General features: G+C 46.2%; 1 protein-coding gene across 1 annotated transcript; it reads left to right on the top strand.

Annotated features, from left to right (window-relative positions):
• Window positions 1–7,038: 7,038 nt before the first annotated feature.
• Window positions 7,039–7,977, top strand: LOC308172437 (olfactory receptor 4S1-like; the record flags this gene model as incomplete). Its single annotated transcript, XM_080547344.1, has 1 exon — window positions 7,039–7,977. The coding sequence occupies exon 1, from the start codon at window positions 7,042–7,044 to the stop codon at window positions 7,975–7,977; it is 936 nt and encodes a 311-aa protein (XP_080403470.1). The 5' UTR covers window positions 7,039–7,041.
• Window positions 7,978–25,487: the final 17,510 nt, after the last annotated feature.

Raw genomic sequence — 25,487 nt, 5'->3', positions numbered from 1 at the left:
GAAAAAAACACTATTTTCTATGAAACTGTTCTACGTTTTGGTTCCCGCTTGAGAAGCACTATTTTCGATTTAAAATCCCCGCTGCCGGCCGGTGCGAAATGCATTCTGGGAGGCAGTATGTGAAGAAATACGCTCCTCAATGTCAATCAAGAATTTAATGACAAAGATGAAGAAGCCCTGCAGTGATACAAACAATAGAAGCATGAACTGAGAGTAGTAGGCTAACTCAACACAAACTAAACACAGTAGGCTAACTCTCACATGTGAATATAATATACTACTAATAATATAACAATGTATATATAATGTATAAAGTATAAGCTGGGTAAATGTATAATATGTAACTTAACCACAAACATTCGAATAACAGACTTACAGGAATTAGGTGGACAGCTTACTAGACAACCACCGTAACATGAACGTCTGAAACTTATAAACAATACCCTGGCCGACTCCTAACTGAGCCGGACAGCATAACAAGCGAAATACTGCCACCTAGTGGACGGCGGTATACCCTTCATCCCCCCCAGTCCGGAAAGCTATAAACTGAAATAGGTAACCGGACTCAGTCCCGCGTCCAACGGCCTGTTTCGGGCTCGTAGTGCTTGGGTGGCTCCCTTGTACGGCTCGGCCGCGTAGGACGGGGCAGCGACAGAGGCGACTGGACGCTGGAAGCGAAGCGTTCGGGGTGGCATCAGCGGGGGCTGGGTTGCCCTGGGACCCGAGGCCAGGGCCCGCCTCACTAGCAGGCGCCGGCAAGGAGGAGCCCAGAGCCGCTGTGAGAGAAAATTATTATATGTAAAATACATTTTTCTACATTTAAGATTCAAACTTTGGATATCTAGGGCAAAGCTATAGAAGCTGATTTCCTGTTTGTAACCACACAATGAAACCAGTTTCTCTACTTGAAGCTTGACATTGGCTAGACAACAGACACATTTAAATGATTACAAAGACCTGATTGCTCTCTTTTCTCCCGGAATGGACTAAGCCATCTAGAACAGTTTTGGACTTTTGTGTTTCCCCAGACCCAATACTCTAAGACCAGACTAAACCAGTTTGTGGCTATTGTGTTCCTTTTTCACCTTTGTGTCCCTAGGAGAAAGTGGGGGCCGTTTCCCCCTTAACCTTCATCCCCCATCATCTTCCTCAATGTACAGATCCACACCCATTGCTCATGATTGGTCTAGACCTCACCCGAGGGCGGATTTATTTTCTTTGAGTATCTGAGTGCATAAATACTGAGATGATTTGAATGATCTGGACTTTTACGAGGAACTTTGAATCGTTCAGATGCGTCTGACGAACCTGTAAACTTCCTCCTTCTGCAGAAGAATCTTAAATATATTTTCTTATACATCTTGAAACGAAACAGGCTGCCATTATTGAATAATTTGTGACACAGCCCAATGAAAAGGGCTACCTGTAGGCGAAATCATTTTTCAGTTTTTTACATGTGCTTAAACTACAGATTGTAAGCTTTCAAATGATGCATCATACATTGAAATCGGAAACAAATTGAAGACGACATGAGTATTTGAAAGTTGCTACACCGGAAATCACTAAGCACAGAAAATCCCCATCAAAGATAATGAATCCCCATCAAACAACAAGAAACGAAGTCATTGTGTTATAGATTACACTTATTTAATGAACGTAAAACTGTTCGGAAAAATAACGAGTGGGTACTTCACATCTTCGAGTTGAATGTTAGCTAAAAAAACGAAAATTTGAAAAAAAAAAAAAAAACTTTAAAGACGAATTTGACGTCTTTCTCATTTCCGAGAGGTGTCCAGAAACACCAGGAGCAGTCACATTTGCTCTTACACCGCGCCACAGGGTCCATCCACCGGCTGCTGGACGATCCCCTTGGGCATCACCGGGCACGGTTGGACAGGTAGGGAGCGGTGTACCAGGGGCGTAGGCAGAGGGGACATAGCAGCTGGCTGCTGAGGAGCATAAGGGGTGTAGCCACGGAGGAACCGCCGGTTGCGCAAAGTCAGGCGTCCAGACCCATCAACCTTAACCCGATACTGATCGTGATCACGTGACTCCACCACCACCCCAGACCTGTCCCACTTGTTAGGGCTTGGGCCCTGCTGATTCTGGAGGAACACCCTCTCACCAAGTGCCAGCGGGCGGAGTGGCCTCGAGTGAGCCTGCAGGGACTCGGTGGTACGGGACATCCGGGTCCGAAGGGCATCCTCCTTTGCCGCCCATGCTTGGCGCCAGAGCGGTCGGATATGTGGGTTCGAGAACTTCTCAAGCCTGTTGACGAAGGAAAGCGAACCTCGAAGGGGGTGACCAAAGATAATCTGCGCCGGTGAGAGGTTGCAGTCGGGGTCAGGCGTGTTGCGTAATTGTATCATGGCACGCAGAAAGCGGTCATGATCAAGACTGCCAGTCGGGCCAGTGTTGGACATTAGGAGGTGCTTAGCAGACTTCACTGCATCTTCCGCTCTACCGTTAGACTGTGGGAAAACGACAGAGGACACACGGTGTTTGACGCCCCACAAGCGGAGGAAGTCCTGTGTCTGGCCTGCTGTGAACTCCGGACCACCGTCGCTCGAAAGTTCCTCCGGCACGCCAAAGGAGCCAAAGAACGCACGGAGGTGGCGAACCAGCCCAGCTGAGCCTCCCATATCAGTGCCTGCTGTGGAGCATAGGACCTCCACCCAGCCCGATAGCCGATCTCCGATAACTAAGTAGTGACGACCTCCATAGTCAAAGAAGTCAGCAAACACCGCCTCGAATGGGGTGGACGGTTGTGAGGATGGTAGGGGGGGCGTGGCTGCTTGTGACAGAGCGTTCCGGTTACAGTCCGCACATCTGTACCTGACGGCTCGGATGTCCTCTGACATCCCTGGCCAGTAGACTATGGCACGGGCATGTTGCCCCATCACCGAGATCCCTTGGTGGGCGGCATGGAGGTGTCGAGGACGCTGTCACGGAGGGATGGAGGGACCACGACGCGGAATGGACTCACAGACTGGTGATAGAGTCGCCAGGGCGGGGTCGTTCATATCAACCCTGTCTCCATGCTCGATCAGGTGCAGAAGGTGGCTGAGGCATGCGTCACCTGCTGTTTCTCGTGCAAGGAGGGTCCAAGAGACGGCTCCGAGCTCTTGTGCATCGGCGCGGATGGAAGCCATAAGTGCTGACTCCACGGCGTCAGGCATGCCCGGTAATCCCAGTGAGAGGCCGTTCGCTGAGCCTGATGGAGACGGATGGCTTGAGGTTGCGTCAGCGGCATAGTTGCTCTTTCCAGGCAGGTGCACAATGTCGAAGCGCCATGGGAGGGTACGCTGCTCGAGTCTGAACAGGCGTGAGTTTGTTATCTCATCTCTCGGTCACCAAAGATCTTCACCAGGGGCTTATGGTCGGTAACTACTACGAGGTTGTCGCTCCCCTGCGTGAAGTACCGTGCTTGCTCCAGACCCCAGGCCACGGCTAGGGCCTCTGCTTCGATGGCCGCATAGCGCTGCTCGGCCGGGGACAGGAAGCGTGAACCAGCGAGGGTGATCCTCCATCCTCCGGGGCAGCAGTCTGGTATGCCCGAGGCACAGCTACAATGTTGTTGGAGCAGGAAGTAACCAATACCGCACCTGGACCAGTCAGGGCGGAGGCAGGTGTGCTTCTGCATGTCGTAGATCTCCACACCCTCACGGATGGCTCCAACAATAGCACGTTTGGACGTTTGAAAGGCTTCCTCCAGTTCGGGTGACCATGAGAATTTACAGCGTGGGCTGAGGAACGGCTTGAATGGAGCCATTGTGTCGCGCAACTGGGCATAGTTCGACACCTGGTTGACAAGGCCGAACCAGCTCCTGAGTCCGGGGTGGGGAAGTCTCGGATAGCGTCCAAGTACTTGGGGAGTGGCTCGATAGTAGTGTCCGACACCCTGAAGCCAGCAAACTCGACGTTCCTCTCCGCAAACTGAAACTTGTCCGGGTTCAACACGATGCCTGCCTGGCCGACACGAGTCAGGAAGTCGATGGTCCTCCACCAGTGCTGCTCCAGGTCTGTGTCATAGTGGATAGTGTCATCCACACAACGTTCCTTGCGCTCATAGTCCGAGAGGACCGCATCGAAACGGCGGTTGTAGCCATCCCCCGACGATAGGAAACCTTGTGGCGCCCTGGTGTAGCGCCAGCGGCCAAAGGGCGTGATGAATGTGGTCAGATGACGATCCGATTCACGCAGGGGCACACTGTGATAGCCATTCCAGGCGTCCGTGACAGTCTTCCAGGTGTCCTTTGGGATACGACGTGCGAGGTGGAACGGGGACTCGGTGGCGAAAGTCTCACATAGGCAGAACTTGTTGAGAGGTGAGAGGTCCACGGTCCTGCGGGGGGAGCCATCGTGCTCCCGAGTGACCACCATACGATGGCACCATGTCACTGGTTCGCCGTATGGCACATGTTCAATGACAGCAAGGGCCTCATCCCGGAGAAGGTCATCGTGGACTCTCTGTTGCCAGTGTAGAGGCACAACGGCCGCGGTGTGGCATGCTCTTGGTGTGGCTGCGGGGTCCACATGCATTTCAATGCACGGCAGCGCCCGATGAGGGCAAGTGTTGAATGTGGATGAGGCGTATCTCCCGAGTAGCCAATCCTTCATCTGACTGTTGTTCTCTGGTGTGCAAGGGAAAGGTAGCGCCGCAGGGCGTTCCGGAGGGCGTTCCGGAGGGACCGTACACTGGGGACATGAGCACTGGGCGCTGTGGGGGTTACTCGGGTCGCCGCAGCCGCCGTTGGTGGACCTCGTAGCATTGACGGACAAGGGCTGGTTTGGCGTGTAAGACCCACGCTTGTCGTTGGGCCCCCCTACGATGTCACCTGATGGGAAGTCCATAGACAAGAGGCCGAGGATGAGCAGCGACTCGTAGGATAGGTACATGGCCCGGACTGAGCTGCTCACGTACACCATGGAGCGGCAGGACGCCACTCCACCGCTGCTGGAGGCTGTCGAGAGTCTAGCGAAGAATGCGCCTTCGACAGCTATGGGGGGGCGGTTGGCGGCCGACATGCTGAGATGGACAGGACGCAGGCAATGAACTCCTCTAGGGACCAAAGGTCCGACTGTGCGCCAGTGTCCGCAATGGCGGATACCCTCGCCCCGTTGACCGAGCCACGGTCGCTGGTGCCTGCACTTGGTCCGACAGGCATGTCAACCGAGATAGTGATCAGCGCTCGGGGATGGTCTCTCAGCCTGGCCCTTCTCCATTCGCCCTTGGAAAAAATGTGGTGCTCAAGTCTGATGGGCGTGGGGGCGTGGCATTGGCGGTGACTCCCACGACGTTGGCCAGGGCGGGCATCAGACTGAACCGACAAGATCTGGGAGATCGGTTCTGACTCCACGGCGGCCTGTTGACTGCTGGCAGACGGCTGCGGTCGCCCCTTGCGTCGGCGGACCCTACAGTATAACAGTCGATACAAAGCTGGTGGGGCTTGGTATTCCATCCGCGAGATCCCTCTGTGAAGACATTAAAGGTTCTCTTACACTCTGGGCACGGGGCTCGTTTCGCCACGTCCGCTGGGCCTGGGGTCGGGGTGGGGCTCGCCTGTGGACTATTTTTTAAGCAAGGATGTCTGGCGTCCCTAGTATCTCTCGGCGAATGTCCGAATCAAAGATACCATTGAATAGAACGTCGCGGATGATGTGGTCGGTATAGTCCACATCCCCGCCACACCCACATACTGTAACATAGGCGCATGTCTCCGCTTTCCCCCGCACTCTGGCAGTGAAGGCGCGAAATGTCTCATCACGCTCCTGGCGTAATTGGAGTAGCTCGGTGCGCAGGACACATGTGGCGACTGGAATGACTGCTAGTGAACGCAAGGCGGCAATAAGATGTGGCAAAGGTTCGGAAGCGGCGTTGGGGTTGACTTTCAACAGGCTGTCACCAAGTTCAGGCCCAGCGCACTGAAACAATTGGAAAGGGGCCTCCTCCTATGCCTGAGCCAGTGCAGAAGACTTCCCAACGACGGATGAACACGTTCCATTCCTCAATTGATACGCCTACGTCAACTTTAGGCCGATCCAGTTTCGGGGCTCGGGGGGCCGGGGCAGCTGTGACAGGCGATGTGCTTTGATGGGCAAATCCATGATTTGTCAACAGGGCAACAGCGAGTGCTACAGGCACGTCTTCAGTTCCGAAAGCGCAGCCAGGGACGGAGCATACAATGCATACAAAGCTACCATGCAAGGCGCCGGCCCGCTCACTGGGAACAATTTGGGGTTCAGTGTCTTGCCCAAGGACACTTCGACATGTGGCCAGCCGGGGCTCGAACCGCTGATCTGCGGCCCTTGCGATCATTAGACGGCGGCTCTACCTCCTGAGACACAGACGCCCCGACATTGGCAAATCACAATCTATTAATTAGGGGTGTAAAAGTGAAAATGTATTGAGCCAATTGCAAACTGAGGCACCAATTGCTAGGGTCCAACGCATTCTGTAACCCGAATTCTAACCCTAACCCTATTCATGAATGATGAATGTGTTTTTTTCTTTTACTAGAGTTACATTGCAGTTCATTATTTACATACATAGCCCCATGTGGGATAGAGTTTAAACAGCATTTTAGTTATGATGAAGTTAATGATGCAAATACCAATTAGGAAAATGTCTAAGGTCAATTGTTGAGTCTTGTTTTTGGAAACTATCCCGTTATTGACATGGTCTCATTAGGGGACCTCCAGAGTGCAGCTGCCACTTCGTACATGTCAAGTGTTGCTACGTCAGCTCAGACACGGCTCTTAAAGGGCTGGAGATGTGTCACACACAGGTATAATCTGCTTCGACCCTCTGCACAGAGATCCAGAGGTCATGTGAATGATCGTGTTCAATATGGACTTATTTTGTTTCTTGATTTTTTTCTATTATCTATTTTTGTGGGTCCCTCCTCAACTTTGAATTCAATGAAGCTACGTGAAGATACTTTCTCCTATACTACAGACGGTCTTTTATAAGAATCTACATTGTGAGATTCACATTCATGTTTGTAAATATTGTGTGCATCTTGTTAGCGTTCAGCTACAATGGAAAATACCTCTGAGGAAATAGTGTTTGAGCTTCATGGAATGAACGAGACACGGACAAACAAACATATCTATTTTGCATTTACTCTCATTCTTTACCTCTTAACAATTTTTGTGAACTTAACACTAATTGTGACCATTTTTAGTGATAAAATTTTACATGAGCCTATGTATATATTCCTTTGTAATATGTGTTTAAATGGAATATTTGGTGCTTCAAGTTTCTACCCAAAGATACTTGCTGACCTCATATCAGACTACCATGTGATATCATATACTGGTTGCTTGAGCCAAATATTTATGATCTATTCCTACATTTTCTGTGAATTCACCACTTTGACAGTGATGGCGTATGACAGGTATGTTGCAATCTGCAAACCCTTACAATACCATTCTATTATGACATCTCAAAAGGTAGGACAATTTCTTCTTCTCACGTGGCTTTTCTCCTTGACAGAATCATGCATTGGGACCGTGCTAACAGCCAGACTTCCTTTGTGCGGCTTTGACATTGAGAAACTTTTCTGCTCAAACTGGGCAGTTGTTAAGCTCTCGTGCATCGACACCACTCTGAACAACATATACGGGTTCGTTCTTATGTTTTCTCACCTCTCTCAATCGGTATTCATCCTAATCTCATACGTGCACATAATCAAAGCCTCGTTGCGATCCCGAGCGGAGCAGAGGAAGTTCATGCAGACGTGCCTGCCTCACCTGATCACACTTATTAACTTCATAATTTCGTGCATTTTTGATCTCATGTATGACCGCTATGGTAGCAACAGTACCAGGCTGCGGGCCCTGCGAAACATCCTGGCCGTGGAGTTCCTAGTCGTTCCTCCTCTAATCAACCCCATCATATACGGGATGAAACTAACTCTGATTCGCAATAGAGTCGGACAGATGTGCAGCCGCAAAGTTCACTCACTGAACTAAATGCATGTAACCCTGGTCATATGCTGTAAGCTAGTTGGTTGAGTATATAGAGGGTACTGTATATATCCATGTTTCAACATGTGTTTGCACTGAATAAATGAAAAATATAGAATGATCACATCTGCTCTTTTTCATGGTCGACATGAAAACATTGACTTGTCCTCATGACTGAGGTTCAGTGTTTGGTGTCATGGAGTTATACTTTTTAGATGACTGATGTAAGCGTGTTACTGATGGGACTGGTGTGAGACGTCTATAAGTAATATGTCATAGGTCATAAATGTATACTGTATATCCAAAAACGGCTTCACAAGTTAAGGATTGAGGCTTTAAAGTAATTAACCAATATAATGCCATATGAAGCTGTCATAATGCATCATAAGGCTTGCCAAGTACACACAACTACACTCAGGTAACCTAATACACTGCTGTCTCCTAGTCACAACAGTTTTACTATAAACCTTCACTTTTCAGGGTTGTCTTTTTGTTTAACTGTCTCCCCCGGTTACTTCGGTGCTCAATGCTATGTTGTTTTCCATGTTGATTATCCAGAATAGGGGGCGAGACAATTCTAGTTGCAGAGAGCAGCTTCAGCTGTGCCTTTTTTACCTACTAAAAGAGCCGCCTCGCCCCCTCTTTACAATGCTCAAGCTGCTATTTACACACAACGACCACTAATTGGCCACTTGTAAATTAGCCTGCTTCCTACACAGAAAAAATGTGATTTAGAAAATGTAAGGATACTGGGTGGTAGAACGCACATATCTAGGAAAAGTCATGAAAGGAGGGTCCTGAAATTTGATTGAGTGCAAAGATATAACGTTTTGATTTACTCACAGGGGTCAAATGACCACTCATGGCTGTTATAGTGTTAAAGCAACAATCTGTCATAAATGAAATTGTCTGCCCGCCGCTCAGCTTGTACAACATGGGAAACATAGTGATTTGCTTTAGCAACAACAACATGTTTTGAACAACATGTGTACAATCTGTGTCCCGTAAACTCCTCTAATTATTGGACATCTGAATGATTATATTGTTTGTGCGCTTCTCCCTGCCTGTGGACAGTTGCCAATAACTTGGGGGGATGAATCTGCTTACTGGAGCGAGATTGACTTGGTGGTCTCCTGGTGCACCCGGAACAACCTAGAGCTGAATGCTCTTAAGACAGTGGAGCTGATAGTGGACTTCAGGAGGAACCCACCCCCTCCCTCTCCAATCATACTGGGAGGCACTCCAGTCACCACAGTGGAGTCATGCCGCTTCCTTGGGGTGACAGTCTCTCGGGACTTGAAGTGGGGGCCCAACATCGACGCCCTCACAAAAAAGGCCCAGAAGAGACTGTTTTTCCTGAGGCAGCTCAGGAAATTCCACCTTCCAAAGACCACGCTGGTGAACTTCTACACGGCCATCATTGAGTCCATCGTCACCTCCGCCATCATCATCTGGTTCCGGATGTTGTCCAGCGGCCAAGGACAAGGCCAAGCTGCAGCGGGTGATACGCTCGGCGGAGAGGGTGATTGGCTGCCCTTTGCCCCCCCTTGAGGCCCTGTTTAAAAGTAGGGCTTTGGGGAGGGCCAGGAAGATCATGGCTGACCCCGCACACCCAGGACACGGTCTCTTCGCCCCGCTCCCCTCAGGGTGCGGTCCCTAAAAACTGTGAAGGCCCGACATGCACACAGCTTTTTCCCCACAGCCATCCGGCTCCTAAATGCCGCTGCCCCCCCCACCCCTGACCTGACCCCTATCTATCTACCCTCCCTCCACCCCCACCCAGAGAGCTTTGGACTGTCTGGATATGAACACTTGAACACTTGATCTCTGCACTTTATATTTATATTAATTATGACTCTTGCACTTTGATGTTGGTTTGCACTGTCTTGTCCTGTCTTGCACCTATCCTGCTGTAAACCGTGCTCCATTGTCCCAAACCAAATTCCTAACATGTTTACATGTCATGGCAATAAAGTCTTCTGATTCTGATTCTGATTCTGAACTTTGTGTCGCACTTACTACTCTCTCTCTTTTCTTGTCAACACTTTTGTGTGCCAAAAGTCAGTATGTACAACTACTGGCTTATCGACTTTCCACCCAGGCCAATATGACAAGCCGAAATAGCTGCCAAATAGACCTTAACGGTTGAGAAAGCCTTACCCCTCTCAATCAGGTCCTGTAGAAATGACAGAATAACTGTCACAGAACACTGAAAAGGGACAGCGTGTGACTCTGAGCACCAAGTCTCGAACACACGCCACTTATGCCCATACAACTTTCTACTGTAGTTGATGAGGCTCTGGCGCACTGAATAGTGTCGATCACCCCTTGGGGAAGACCCACTAGTGCAAGGTTGAACCCTTCAAGGGCCAGGCCCACAGAGACAATCTCTCTGGGTGGGGATGGAATATCTCCCCCCGCGCCTGGGCCAGCAGGTCCCTGCGCAGCGGTAGTTGCCATGGCGGACCGGATAGGAGTTGAAAAATCTCCGCCAACCAGTGCTTTCCCGGCCAACGCGGGGCTATCAGCACCATGGACAGATCTCCTTCCCTCACTCTGGCCAGAGTCACCGGTGGGAACGCATACAGGAGGGTCCTCGGCCACTCGTGCGCTAATGCGTCCACTCCCAGCGGGGCTCTCCGATCACGCAGAGAGAAGAACAGAGGACACTGGGCGTTCTCTGCCGTAGCATAAACGTCCACGGTCGCTTGACCGAATCGTGACCAAATCTGTTTCACTACTTCGGGGTGAAGTCTCCAGTCTGCGTACAGTGGGTTGCCCCTGGACAACAAATCTGCTCCGTAGTTCAGAATGCCCGGTACATGGGTTGCTCTCAGCGACCGCATGTGTGCACTGCTCCACACTTTTTATGATTCATAGTTTTTATTATTTTCAATAAACAGACAATGAACAGACATACATCACAAGTAACAGTTGACGTTGGACAATAAATTAAAAAGACAAATAATAGACACAACAAAACATGAAGGTGATGTACAGCAATATAAATCTACAGCATAACAATCCTACTTATAGCAGTTTACTTTCACGTTTTACATTTGGGATATTGCTATTTATACATAAATGAAAGTAAAAAAATTAAAAAATATTGCTATTTACATGAGCTGGAATTGCCATTATTTCTCAATATATGAGTGATACTGCCCCCATTTCAAGCGGTAATCCTCCACCTTCTCTAGCAGCCTATATGATAATTGTTCTAAGGCTGCCAGCTGCCCAAGAGAAATGTGCCACAGAGACGGTGCTGGTGCTGATGAGGCCTTCCACTCTTTAACCAATAGTTTCCGTCCTAGCATTAACGCAGTCTGGATCCAATTGGCGAGTGGTGGAGTCACCTCACTTAATGCTTTGGGGTCACCCAAAATAAAAAGACTGGGGGTGAACGGAATGTCAAGGCCAACAATTTTTTCCAGAAAACCATGTATGGCTAGCCAAAACTCCTGGGTTTTTGGACATCCCCAAAGCATATGCACTAGGGTACCATTCCTGTCACTACACCTCCAGCACTCTGAGCTGTCAACCAGACCCACTCTATGTAGCCTGGATGGTGTCCAGTAGATTCTATTAATAATCTTGAATTGGATCAATCTTGTTCGGAGTTCCCTTGACATTTTTTTCCCATTCTTGAGAATTCTTCCCCATTCTGCCTCTGTAAATGATACCTTTAAATCTGTTTCCCATGCTAGTTTAAGGGACCATATGTTTGGGTCTGAGGCCACTAGGATCCTCGAGTAGTAAGCAGAGGCTTCATGACCTAGTCCAAAAAATTTCAAAAACCATTCAAGTGTATCACCACTAGGTGGGGCAATTGTGGGGGAGCCAAATGTTTGCACCATTAAGTGTCTTAGCTGTAGATACTTCCAAAATTGATTGTATGGTAAATCAAATTCCCTTCTAAGAGCCTCAAAAGATTTTAGCGTTCCATCCTGATATAGGTCTCCTAGAACTTCGATACCTTTTTGAAACCAGGGCTTCCAAAAGAAGGGCGATTTATCTATACACAGCTTAGGGTTCAGCCAGATCCCAGCAGACTGGTGAAGATAGGGGTCAAATTTAAAGATGTAAGCGACTCTCTTCCAAACCCATTGTATATGGGACAAAATAGGGTGCGATCGATTCTCTTGGGCTAGTCTGGCCGTAATACAGCACCTGAGTGCCAGAGGGGTGCAGATGGTACTTTCAATATGGAACCACGGGGGGGCTCTCTCTGGAGGCAGAGTCCAGTGTGCCATGTGCCTGAGAGTGAAAGCATAATGGTAATATAACAGGTTAGGAACACCAAGACCTCCTCGGTCTACAGGCCTCTGCAGTTTCCGCAGGCTCATTCTAGGACGTTTGTTGTTCCATAAGAATTTATTACAAATTTGATCAAATTGTTTAAAATAGTGTAGTGGGATTCGGACTGGGAGAGCTTGTAACAGGTAGTTAAATTTAGGAACACAGGTCATCTTAATTATATTTACTTTGCCCCACATGGAGAGAAATAGTGGAGACCACCGCTCTACATCTGCCCGCAGTTTATCCAATAGGGGAACAAAGTTTATTTTAACTAAGTCAGCCAGTAAGGGGGGAAATGTTAGGCCAAGATATCTAATGCCTTTCTTAGGCCAAGAAAAGGTGCCTGCTTGAAAGAGGGATTTGGGACAATATGGCGAGAGAGGAAGAGCCTCCGACTTTGTCCAGTTCACTTTATAACCTGAAATAGATGAAAACTTGTCAATGATTCTAAATAGGGAGGAAAGAGAGCGTTCTGGATCTGAGACAAATAAAAGAATGTCATCCGCATATAGCATCAGTTTATGACATCTATCACCGATTTGAATACCTGGAAACGTGGGTTCTCTCCGGATAGCCATTGCTAACGGTTCGAGAGCAACAGCGAAGAGCAGGGGGAAGAGGGGGTCCCCCTGTCTCGTACCCCTACCCAGCTCAAAGGGAGATGACATAATGCCATTGGTAAGCACTGATGCCGTAGGGTTAGTATATATAAGATTAATCCACTCTATAAACTTCTTGCTGAAACCAAAGCATTCCAGGGCGGAGAGCAAGTATTGCCACTCCACCCTGTCGAACGCCTTCTCAGCGTCCAACGAGATGGCGGCCATGGGAGAGGCATTGTCCCGAGTGGCCCACATAATATCAACAAATCTCCTAACATTGTCTGCAGAGGAACGGGAGCGTATAAAACCAACCTGATCGGGGTGAATCAGAGAGTTTATCACCTTGTCAAGGCGGTTAGCCAGAATTTTTGATAATATCTTACTATCGCAGGAGGTTAAACTAATAGGTCTAAAATTCTTACAATCTAAAGGGTCCTTCCCTTCCTTCAAAATAAGGGTAATGATGGCCTCCGATAGAGTAGGAGGAAGTTTTCCCTTTTCCAGGGCTTCATTATAGGTGTTTAGTAGTAATGGAGCAAGTTCTTTGGAGTAGGCCTTGTAGAACTCGGCCGTGAAGCCATCTACACCTGGCGCTTTACTTGAAGGTAGGTGCTTAATAACGTCAACTATCTCCTCAATAGTAATATGTGAGTCAAGACTCTCGAGCTGGTCCTCAGATAACGACGGAAGATTGAGAGTTGATAAAAAAGAAGTGATGTCTGTTTTGTTCACCTTTGACTCAGAGGTGTATAGGTTTACATAGAAGTCTCGGAATGCACCATTTATTTCTTTGGGGTCATAAAGAAGATGCCCATCACTCCCCCTAATGGCTGGAATAGTGCTCCGTGCTTCTCTTTGTTTAATATATCTGGCGAGTAGTCTACCGGCCTTATCTCCCTCCTCAAAATATTTTTGTCTAGCCCGAAAGAGACAGAATTCAGCCTTTTTGGTCATAATTGAATTAAATTCAAATTTTAGCTTAGTCAACCTGGTAAGATTGACAGATGATGTATTTTTTTTAAACTCTGACTCTGCGACTTTGATCTGTTTCTCTAGTTCCTGTAGTTTAGCATAGTGTTCCTTCTTTTTAAACGAAGAATGTTGAATTATATGACCTCTCGAAACAGCTTTCAAGGCTTCCCAGGCTATCCCTGCAGATGGGGCTGTTGGTAAATTTGTTTCTATATAGAGCTCGATTTGTGATCTAAGTGATTCCTTAAAAGTCTCATCCAGTAAAAGACTAGAATTTAGTCTCCATCTAGTCGACCTATTCTGCCTATTAACGGACAGTATATGGAGAAATATTGGACTATGATCCGACAAGATTATATTGCCGATGTCACTCGATGCTACAGCGGACAACAATGACTGAGAAACCAGAAAGAAGTCTATCCTAGAGAAAGAACGGTGGGGGGAAGAGAAGAATGTATAATCCCTTGAAGACGGGTTTTGTAGCCGCCAGACGTCCACCAGACCAGACGCCCTGGACAAATCTTTGAGCACCATATGCGCTCTAGAAGTGCGGGTTAATGAAGAGCTACGATCCAACACCGGGTCCATTACTTCATTAAAATCGCCACCCATAATAATGGGATAGTCTCCCATGTCATTCAATTTCTTTTCAAGTAGTCCAAAAAATGCAGGGTCATCTATATTTGGGCCGTACACATTTGCTAGTATAATATAGTTACCCTGAATCTCACATAGCATCAGTAGAATTCTCCCTGCCTCATCCGTACTCTCTCTTAGACATTTGAATTGTAGTTGCTTATTAATTAATATTGCCACCCCTCTACTGTTACTACTGCCACAAGCCGCCCCCACATAGCCCACCCAGTCACAACAAAGTCTCCGAGATTCTTGTACTAGTAGGTGGGTCTCCTGCATAAATACTATGTCACATTTCTTTGCTTTAATAAAAGTTAATACTTTCTTTTTCTTGACTGCATTATGAAGGCCTCTGACATTCCAGCTCATGAACTTCAAACCGTTTTTCCTACTAACTGATATGATGAAAAGTTCATGTTACACAAGTCCTGCTGTAATTTCCATAATAACATTTTTGTCCTCTCTATTCCTGCCTTCACCAAATTATAAGAGACAACAAACAGAATACAACTACACATACATACAATTAACACTACAAATATGTGTCTATAGACAGACACATAACCCACCCTCATTTTGGTCCGTGACTCTCTAACGAACAGCTGCACAGAATGCCCCGCCCCTCCCCGCTTCAAAGCTTGTGGCCGAGCCCCTCTCCTCTCTACCTGTCTAACCCAATCACACGTCATAATAATAACCAAGTACACACCTCTAAAACTGTCTAGCGGTGGTTTTAAACATTGACGCGGTCTGGTATGTGAAGAAAACAAATTGCTGGAACTAAAACACCCATGCTCAGGAGTCAGCATAATGGGCGAGCCACCGTTATAGGCTATAGGCTATATAGGCTATAACGCTATACATTAACAAACTTCACATCCAAAGTTTAACATCCATAGACGGTAACCGTATGCAAAGTATAGGCTATATTAGTGGTCACCAACCCGTCGATCGCGATCGACTGGTCGATCTTTGAGACTTTCCCTGTAGATCTTTGATTGATAAATAAAAAAATAAAAAATAAAAAAAGTTTTTTTTTTTTTTTTTTTATAAATACACAAAGAGCCTATGTTTTGCACGCGCCTCTCTCTCTCTCTCTCTCTGACTGTTGTGTCGCAAATGCTGCATGAAAGTGACCAATCAGATAAGAGAATAGTACTGCTACGTGACTCGCAAAAAAAACATTTGTCAAAATGGTTTTCCAGGATTCTACAACAAAGGAGGATTTCTTCACTCTTTTGCACTTAAAGGAGAAAACGAGGGGTGTGGATATTTACAATGAGTTCAAAAAATATGTCGGTGAAAATGACATACCCATTCATAAACTAGTGGCGATTACTACTGACGGGGCCCCAGCAATGCGCGGTGCGCGCAATGGATTTATTGGACTGTGTCGTAATGACCCTGATTTTCCCTCCTTCGTCAATTATCACTGTGTGATCCATCAGCAGGCCTTGGCTGGTAAGGTGTTGGACTTTTCCCATGTAATGACACTGGTGGTGAAACCAGTCAACTCGATTCGAGCGAAAGCGCTTCAGCACCGCTTATTCAAAGCGTTATTGGACGAGCTCGACGCTGCTTACGGAGACCTGCTTCTCCATGCTGATGTGCGGTGGTTGAGTCGCGGCAAAGTGCTGCAGCGATTTGTCGACTTGCTGCCCGAGATCAAGACGTTCCTGTCGACAAGGCAAGTGGTAGTAAATATTTTCATAGGCAAAGGACTTAAATTGGTGTGGAAAGTCAGATCTTTACCTTTTCTTTTTACTGTTTTCCCCTGCTTTTATATTCATTCTATGCATGTATATGTTTTTATATATGTTTTTATTCACTTTATGTTCTTATTCCTGTTGTAAAGCACTTTGAGCTGCATTTCTTGTATGAAAGGTGCTGTATAAATAAAGCCTTACTTACTTAGGCCTACTTACTTACAAGAAACGAGGAGCACAAGGAACTGGCAGACGATGCGTGGCTACTGGACCTGGGGTTCCTGACAGACATAACCGCAAAACTGAACGCACTCAACTACGAGCTGCAGGGAAAAGACCGACACCTTCCCCACATGATAAGCGCAGTAAATGGGTTCAAGGCCAAGCTCTGTGTTTGGACCACACACACCTAAAGAATGGGAGGCTGACACACTTTCCCAACCTGGAGAAAATGGCACAGGCCTTGGAAGACAATGATGCTTTTCACCCTGAGCAGTACTGTGCTCCCCTGGACAAACTGGCAACAGAGTTCAATCGGCGTTTTGGTGAGTTAGATGTCATGGGAGATATTGCTGCATTTGTCTCAAACCCATTTGTGCCCATTGATATAGAGCAGGTAGCAGCCAAATTCCAGCAAGTATTTACTTTGCCAAGTGGTTGATTTACTAAATGACATAGAGCTGAAAGCCAGGTCAAGGGACAGTGACTTTTGGGGACTTGTCAGCAGAGAGAAGTTTCCTCTTCTCACTGCATGTGCACTAAGAGTGAGTGCCTACTTTGGATCCACATATCTCTGTGAAATGTCATTTTCACAGATGAAAATAATCAAATCAAAGTACAGGAGCCGCCTTACTGACAGACACCTCACAGACTGTCTCAGACTGGCAGTCAGTAGCTATGAGCCAAACTACAAAGCACTTGTAGACAGTATCCAGTCACAACCATCACACTGACTTGAGTGAGTAACATGACTGTTTCGATGTGAAAAGTAATGCTGCATAAGATGACTGCACTTAGCACTGACTGAGACACAAGTACACATTACAGTTCTACTTTATAAAATGCTATACTTGTAAATATGTTTGTCAATGTTAATAATATGAGAAAGTACACGTTAGTTTTACTTTTGTTTTGATGTGAAAAGTGATGCTGCATAAGATGACTGCACTTAGCACTGACTGAGAAAGTACACATTACAGTTCTACTTTATAAAATGCTAATTGTAAATATGCTTGTCAATGTTAATAAGTAAGAATAATAATTAAGTCAGTCAAGTGTCAAAATGTCAAGAATGTCAGCTAACGTTACTATGAACAAAATTATTTTATCATACATTCCTCCATTCCATCATTCCATGCCTTTATTTTTTTGTGTTGTAATGAAATGACATAATCAAACTTTGAATTGAATTTCAGTTATGTACAATTCTTAAAGCAAGACAGCTGCCTGATATGCTTGATACAGTCTTTTTGTTGTTGTTGCATCAATTTTAATGTTGGACCAATGCATTGCATCTAATTAAAATACAGGCAAATAAACGTCATTAAGTTTAAAGTACTATCTTGGCTGTCTTTTTCTCTCAACGCTTCAATAGGTAGATCTTGCCTTCACCAAGGCCGAGGTCAGGGATCTTGGGCTTAAAAAGGTTGGTGACCACTGGGCTATATAACTCTATGCATTGGGCCGATATGTATAGTATATTAAAAGAAAGAGAAGAGAAAAAAAATTAAAAAAAATAATAATAAATAAAGTTAAATAAAACACGTTGATAAGTTTCACATCCAGAATGTATTACATTACAGTAACCTTTAACAGTGTAAATCCGTAACGATATCAGCTTAACATCGCCTCATATAAAGAGTTTACTAACCTCACCCCCGTGATTTCTCTGAGGCAGGTACTCGTAAACCCAGGGGGAAAGGAGCGCAAACGCCGCGACAGTCATCTCAGGGAGTGAATGTAGTCCATTGCCCCTTTATGGTCGTCAAATTGGCGCTTTCCTTGCTCCGACCTCACAGTGAGGATTGCTGGATAATCCAGAGAGAATTTGATGCGTTTATCATGAAGCATCTTCTTGCACTCGTTGAACTTCATGCGCTTCTCGATCAGCAGCTTGGAGTAGTCGGCGAAGACCATGACGCGATGTTCCTTCCAGGTGACTGTGCCCATCTTGCGTGCAGCCTCGGCGATGCGGTTCCGATCCTGGAATCTCAGGAGTTTGGCGATGATGGGTCGCGCTGGTAGCTGTCGGTTATCCGGACTCTTGCGCAGTACCCCCAGCCTATGTGCTCTGTCGACCTCCAGTCCCCCGGGGAAGTTAATGTTCAGAATCTCCGGTAGGCACTTAACAAGGAAGGAGAGAGTGTCCCCATCCTCACAGCCCTCCGGAAACCCGATGAAACGTAAGTTATTCCTCCGCTCCCTGTTCTCGATGTCATCCACCTTTAGCCGAAGGGCCTCCACTTCTGTGGCTGTCGCTGGGGGGTTAGCCTGCTGGCGGTCGTTAGCCTCCTCCAGGAAGGATACACGGCTCTCAACATGAGAGATGCGGTTCACGATTTCAGTCAGTTTGTTATCAGTGGCACTTGTTGTTACCCGAATAGCCTCCAGCTTCTCATCGTGGGTCATGATTAGTGCGGTTATTTTAGCAAGCTCTCTGAGTACATCCCCAGGGGCGGTGTCTTCACGTGTGGCTGTGCTAGCTGGGTCGGGAGTTTGACTAGTACTCGCGTCAGCCACCTTGTTCGCTTCGTCTCGGCCGGAGTCATTTTTAGGGGCAGCCATGCCGCTTCTTAGTTTGTGCATTTATTACACTGGATGTTTTAACAAGTTAACAAGTTAACAACGTAAAAAAACGGGCTCTTTATCGAGTTTTACAGCAAATTTTGAGCAGGGATAGGCGCAGCTCTTCCTCACGCCGCCATTCTCGTCAACCACTCACGTGACACCACGGTGCATTCAAAAAGCATTTTCATAATCAAATCAATAGTTGTCTACTGTTTTAAATAACAAGTCTTGTATTGGATGAACGACTTTGTTACACTTTTTACTGTGTAGAAGTGATATAACCTGCACAGCATTTTGACACAACCTGACTCATACTTGAACTTGTAATGTTGATGACATTAACATAACATTAACAAAACTAATTTGTATCATTTGTTCAGCTTGAAAGAGAGCAGCACAGAGGGACCGTGATAGCGACCAGATCAAGTTATATCATGACTAGTCCGATCTGGCCCAGAATGTCAACCTATTTCAACTAAGAAAAAATCTTAGGGAAAAAGACTTGCCATTGAGTGTCTCAAAACAAATGTTGATAATTTGTTTAGCTAGAAATTATCAAAATGAGTTTTGTTAACACGTTTTCAAACAGCTGAGCTTGTAACAAATTATGTTTCTGATGTTACACAATAAGCGCTGGTCGGAAATGTTTTTATTTTAACCTTGATTACAACCATTTAGTTATTTCAGTGGCAATGTCTTTTTCTGTCAAATGTATTTTAGTTGAAATAGGGTGATATTCTGGGCCAGATACTAACTAGTTGTGATATGACTTGATCTGGCCGTTATTGGGATGGCCTGAATTCGTCTGTGCTGATCTCTCTCAAGGTGAACAAATTATCAAAATGAGTTTTGTGACACTCGATGTTAAAGTATTTTTTCCTACGATTTTTTATTAGTTGAAATAGGGTGATATTCTGGTTCAGATCGGACTAGTCATGATATAACTTGATCTGGCCCTAGTAAATTGACTCCAAATTAAAAGACAAACATGTATAACATTGGCGCAATGCTGGACAAAATGGCCGCAGTTCAGAAACACCTGCTCTACCAAAATCCAATACATATGATGGAAATGTGCTATCACTTCCAAAGTAATTCATAGGTCTTTAAATACAAGGACTACCACTAAACAACACTATTTTCAATTATAATCAATTGGGAAACAACCATAATGATATTTACATTTTAACATTTTTGCACCTATACTAAATTGTTTTTTTAAATGTACCTCAGTCACAAGAATGCAGATTTAGGGCTTTAACAGCAACACAAAAGAAATATGCCACTTACCACTAAAGATTTTCAGAGTGCAAATAGGATTATGGACCTGAAAGAAGATCAGTGAGGTGAGAATCAGTGAGGTGAACTCGGTAAATTGACTCCAAATTAAAAGACAAACATGTACAACAAAAGCCATGCTGGACAAAATGGCCGCTGTTGGCTTAATCTCACTTTGGTTGAAGTGATGCAACATTAGCTAGCAAAAAAACGAGTCTTCCTAATTCACTTAGTCCCCAAGAGTGTTTGAATGGCCAAATTGTATTTACATTGTACAGTTATGTTAAATACCTTCCTCTTGGACTTAATTTAGCTAACTAGAAAGCCACAAAGGTGATAGTCAACTTGGCTACAAGTGGTATGACGATTTTGAGTTAGCTAGTGTCGTGTATTTCTTACGAATCAAAGAACAATTATTGAGTTTAAGATGATTTAATTAAAGTACAGAAACAGGGTATACGTATACCAACACTGGAGCCTTGTCTCTGTCCTCCTCTCCTGGGATCCGCTGGTCAAGAGACCCCCCCTTCGGTCTCAACCCTATCCATCCACAATATGCAAATACAGTCACAGGTCATAGCCTATCACCTTATCCAGATGGCCATGAGGGCCGTCCCCTGTGATGTCACCACGGCCCCAAGTCCGAGGGGCTGGTCAGATTACAAGAGCCATTGCACAACACTAGAAAATAGGATATATATAGTAGAAAATATACGACACATCCCCCCTCGGACCACCCAGAGGGTGTTCCGAAACTAAACGACCACAAAACAAAAACAAAAACACAAAACCCCACATAAAAAAAATAAAAAAATAAAAAAAATATATATTTTTTTTTTTTTTTTTTTTTTTTTTAAAAAACAACAACAGACAGAAAAACTACACCAACACACAACACAAGAAGCACAATAACACAGACCAACCCAGGACCAGTATTAGGAACCAAAGATATCATAAACAAAAAATAAAAAACAACCAATAATAAAAAGAATTTTGAAAATAACAATACAAATTAATCTAAACACAGTACATCATGCACAAATCAATACAGAAACTTCCAACGACCGATGTTTTCTTTGTCCTTGAAGCGTCAGGGTCAGAGGTTACTAGCACTTGTACCCAGTTGGAGAACAGCCTTTACCGCTGTCTCAGATTGATAACACTTTCATAGTCAGGAGCTTTCCATTTTCGTTGCGCTAGGAACAGAACCTCTCTCCTAGCTTTGTATAACCACCACATCACTTCTCAACTGACCTCAATCACACGATATAGAAACAAACAAACAATACACAAAAAATGACATTCAGTTATCATAACACATAATTCTCCAACAGTAAGCATAGGACAAAGGGAATGCATTAATGCATAGATCTTCACCTCAGGTGAGGACTAGTCTTCTGAAAAGTTCATTAACGTGGACTGAGTGACTGATTTTCCAAAAACAGTCAATGAGGCCCTGCCTCCTAAGAAAGTCAAAAATCATGTCTGCTATAATAGGTGCGCCTATCTTAGCAAAATAAGTTTCCCATGCCCCTAAGACCGTTTCCAGCCATGCTATCATCTGCTGTCCATTCCCGTCGTTCCCTTTGATCTGCTGCTTCACTACCCTATTCATAGTCTTTAATCTTTTCCTAACTGGTCGTCGTCCGTCAGTGTCATTGAGGTTCAGGCAGCCGCCTGGTCCCCTCCCACGCTGATCAAGGTCTGGGGAGTCGCCCTCAGCATCATCTGAAGCATGGTGCAGGCACTCGCCAGCATCCCCAGTAGCACAGGTGTCCAGGCTTTGGACACTCCCAGGCTGGACCTCCAGACTGTCAGCACTCTCTGCTTCGTTGGTTTCTGGTTCATTGGCATCTGGACAGCTTTCCACTGTCCCCTCGGTTTCAGGCACTGCCGGTAATGTCACTGGCTGTAACACTGGCATTGCCACTGGCTCTGGCAACACCACAGCATCTCCTCGTAGCTCCTCCTTCTCAGGTTCTCTGGGGACCTCGGCACCTGTTGGCACAACATCCTGCCTACTCTGTACATCCACCCCCCTGTCCACCACCCGTGGCCCTATTGGGGTAGGGATATGCCCAGACACCACTGGTGTACCCACTCTGATGTTGTTTCTCCAACAGACCCCACATTGACCTAAAGCATGGTCAATCTGTTCCATCAAATATGGACTCCAAAACCCATATTTCTTGGTGATCTTGCGTCTTACCTCCCCCCTAGCCACATGTGCTAATCCATGAGCTTCCTGTATTAACATGCCTAATAAATCTGAGGGTGCTACAACCAACCCCTCATGATTCCTCCATAGACCTGTGTCATCCTGACTTGCCCCCCTTGCTAGCCAAACGTTCTTGTCTAACGTAGTTACTCTACTCTGTAACATCAATAAATCCTCAAGTGTGACCATGCCCTGTAACTGCTTTTCATGTGTGACCAGAAGACCTTTACCTGCCTTGTCTGCTCCTGTAATGGCTTTGGCTGCATCCTCTGCAGCCCTGTTACCTTGTGTGACATGTGATGAGTCAGACCTGTGTGTGGCACACTTCACTATGGCTAATTCCTTTGGCTTCATCATGGCTTGTAACAGCTTCATGATCTGTGCGTGATGCTGTATAGGCGTACCATCAGTTCTCTTAAAACCCCGCCCCCTCCATACAGCTCCATTAAAATGACAAACATTATGTGCATAGGCAGAGTCGGTGTACACTGTCACTCTCCGTCCGGTTCCCAAGTTGCATGCTTCTGTGAGGGCAATCAATTCAGCCAACTGAGCCGAGCAAGGCTGAGGAACTGCCTCAGCCTGTTCTACAATAAACTTTGAATTTTGTGCTTTAACTAAGGAATACCCAGCGCACAAAGTTTCTCCTACCCCGTAACAAGACCCATCAACCCAATATTCTATATCAGCTCCCTTTAAAGGCAAAGCTTGTAGGTCTGTTCTATGCTTAATCACTCTGGCTGTCGATGGAACCTGAGCACCGGATGGCATCGTCACCTGACAGCCGTCAGGTGTGCATTTTACTGTACAGTTCAATTGGCATAGAGCATCTCTCCCTAGCAGCCTTGTTGGCGTGTGTTCTGACACAAGTGTTGACAGAGTTGCTCTCTGTCCCTTGTACTCTAAGTCTACAAGCTCAGTTGTAGGAATCAGCTGTTTAATTCCCTCAAATCCGATTGTCTTCACATATTCTCTAGACATAGGGAGGTGCGTGGCGCCTTCAGGCTTCTTTGTCACCACCAGCTGGCACCTCCCACTCGGATCTTCCGGGCACCCCTATAGGCCAGCTGCTGGGCCTCCGTAAGGGTTCATCACTCCTGGAGCAGGTGTAGTAGGGGGCCAATATCCTCCTCCTTGGCTCCCCCCTGCGCCCCCCTGGGGCCTGTTGCAGCAGGCACAGGCTAGATGTCCATTCTGGTCGCATTGGCATGGTTCTAGCATCTCCTTCCCTGCTGCTGTCCATCCCCCTGGTGGTGGTCCTTGGCCAGGCTGTGTGTACATCTGGTATGGAACCGCTTGCACCCCTGGTGGCCCTTGTGGGTATGGATACCCCCCTTGTGGCCCCTGTGGGTAGGACTGGTAAGTAGCAGGATACCCCCCTTGTGGCCCCTGTGAGTAGGACTGGTAAGTAGCAGTCTGCACTCCAGGTGGCTGTTGCTGTGGGGCTAAGGCCTGCACTCCCTCTATGTTCCTCTCGCTTTCAGTCAATTGCAAATGAGTCAATATTCTGAGGGATTCTTCGTCTCGTGCCTTCTGTATCTGAATGTTCTTTCGATATAACTCAACTTGATGAGCTACGTGGTCTATATAAACAGCTTTGTTCATGTGTCGTAGCCCCACCACTTCTGCTAGCTTATCCTTAACTGGGGTAGGAAGCCCTTCTTGTATTTTTTCCCTGATTATGGATTTTTCTAAGGGGTTATCTTCAGCGTCTTTCCCTGTCACACTTCTCCATTGAGAGTGCACACGGGCAACATAACCCCTGGGATTCTCATCCCCCCCCAGTGGCTTCACAATGATATTGTCTGGGTGAATGTGAGTAGGGTAGGTCTCTCTGATTGCTTTCCACAGCCTGCCTCTGTTTGCTGCGAAGAGCTCTGGATCATAAACTGATGTATTGATATATCTATGAAGTCCTGCCTTCATCAATAATTCCTGCATTGTATCCAATCCTGCAATAAAAGCTAAGAGTCTTTTCAGGTCTCCCATCGCGGCCTGCGTTCCTGTCAGTATCACGTCGACCTCTCGCGTCCACGAATGTCCTCCCTCTTGAAGAACTGGGAGTTTCTCGATCACTTCAGACAGATCTGTATGATGCCACGGATGATATTCCATCTTGTTACCCCGAATCAGCACTGGACAGTTCTTTAATGTATTTGATGACATTCGGTGACAATCTCCCTCTTTCTCCGGGCGTCTTCTCCCACCTTTCCTTTCGGCTGTGGCTATCATCTTCCTGACCTGCGCGTTGTAGCCTCCATCTGCATTGTCGTCATCACTTGAGTCTTCACTGCCATCTTCGCTGTCATCTTCCTCGTCACTCCTGTCGTCCCCTTTTCCCCTTGGCTCCTTCTTCTTCTTCTGGGAATGATCCTCCAGTGCCTTAGCATATGGAGGGGGACTGGGGGCAGGACACAGGTCTGGGGATGAAATGTTCAGTTTCTGTTCCAGTGTTCTGGCCAATTCTTTTTTCTTTTCCGGTTCCATCTGAGCTATTTTCTGTCCCTCTACCTTAAATAGATCTAAAATAGCTAACTCTAACTTGCGTTTCTCTGATCTAATCTTTCCTCTTTGATGTGCTTTGTGCCCATTGATAAGTATCTCCAATGTTGCAATTAATTGTAAATTAAGGCTGCCCTCTTTCGGCCACGGCTGTTCAATGTATGCCCAACGGCTATTCCATTTCGTAGACATTTTGCTAATTTCCCTAACAAGAGGATTCATTTTTTCCACTACAGCCATAGGGGATAACGTAGCCAACATTCCACGATGTTCACTAATATCTTTTAACAGCTTCGTGGAATTCGACCCCATTCTACTTGCTCAATATGCTGACAATATTCTATATTAGATAAGGTGTACGCTTCTTACAACCCACCTTCCTATTGTCTTGTTTGCTAAACAAATGCTAGTCCAATATAACTGTATTAACCGTCCACACAAAACCACTACAACCCAGAACAACAGATTTGCCTCTTGTGTATGTCAGTGCAGTATTAACTTAAATCTAATCACTTT

This window comes from Nansenia antarctica, assembly GCF_963989245.1.
Source record: "Nansenia antarctica genome assembly, chromosome: 17".
Classification (NCBI taxonomy): Eukaryota; Metazoa; Chordata; class Actinopteri; order Argentiniformes; family Microstomatidae; genus Nansenia; species Nansenia antarctica.
Note: the sequence above shows the minus strand (reverse complement) of the source record. Positions and strands in the feature narration are given on the sequence as shown.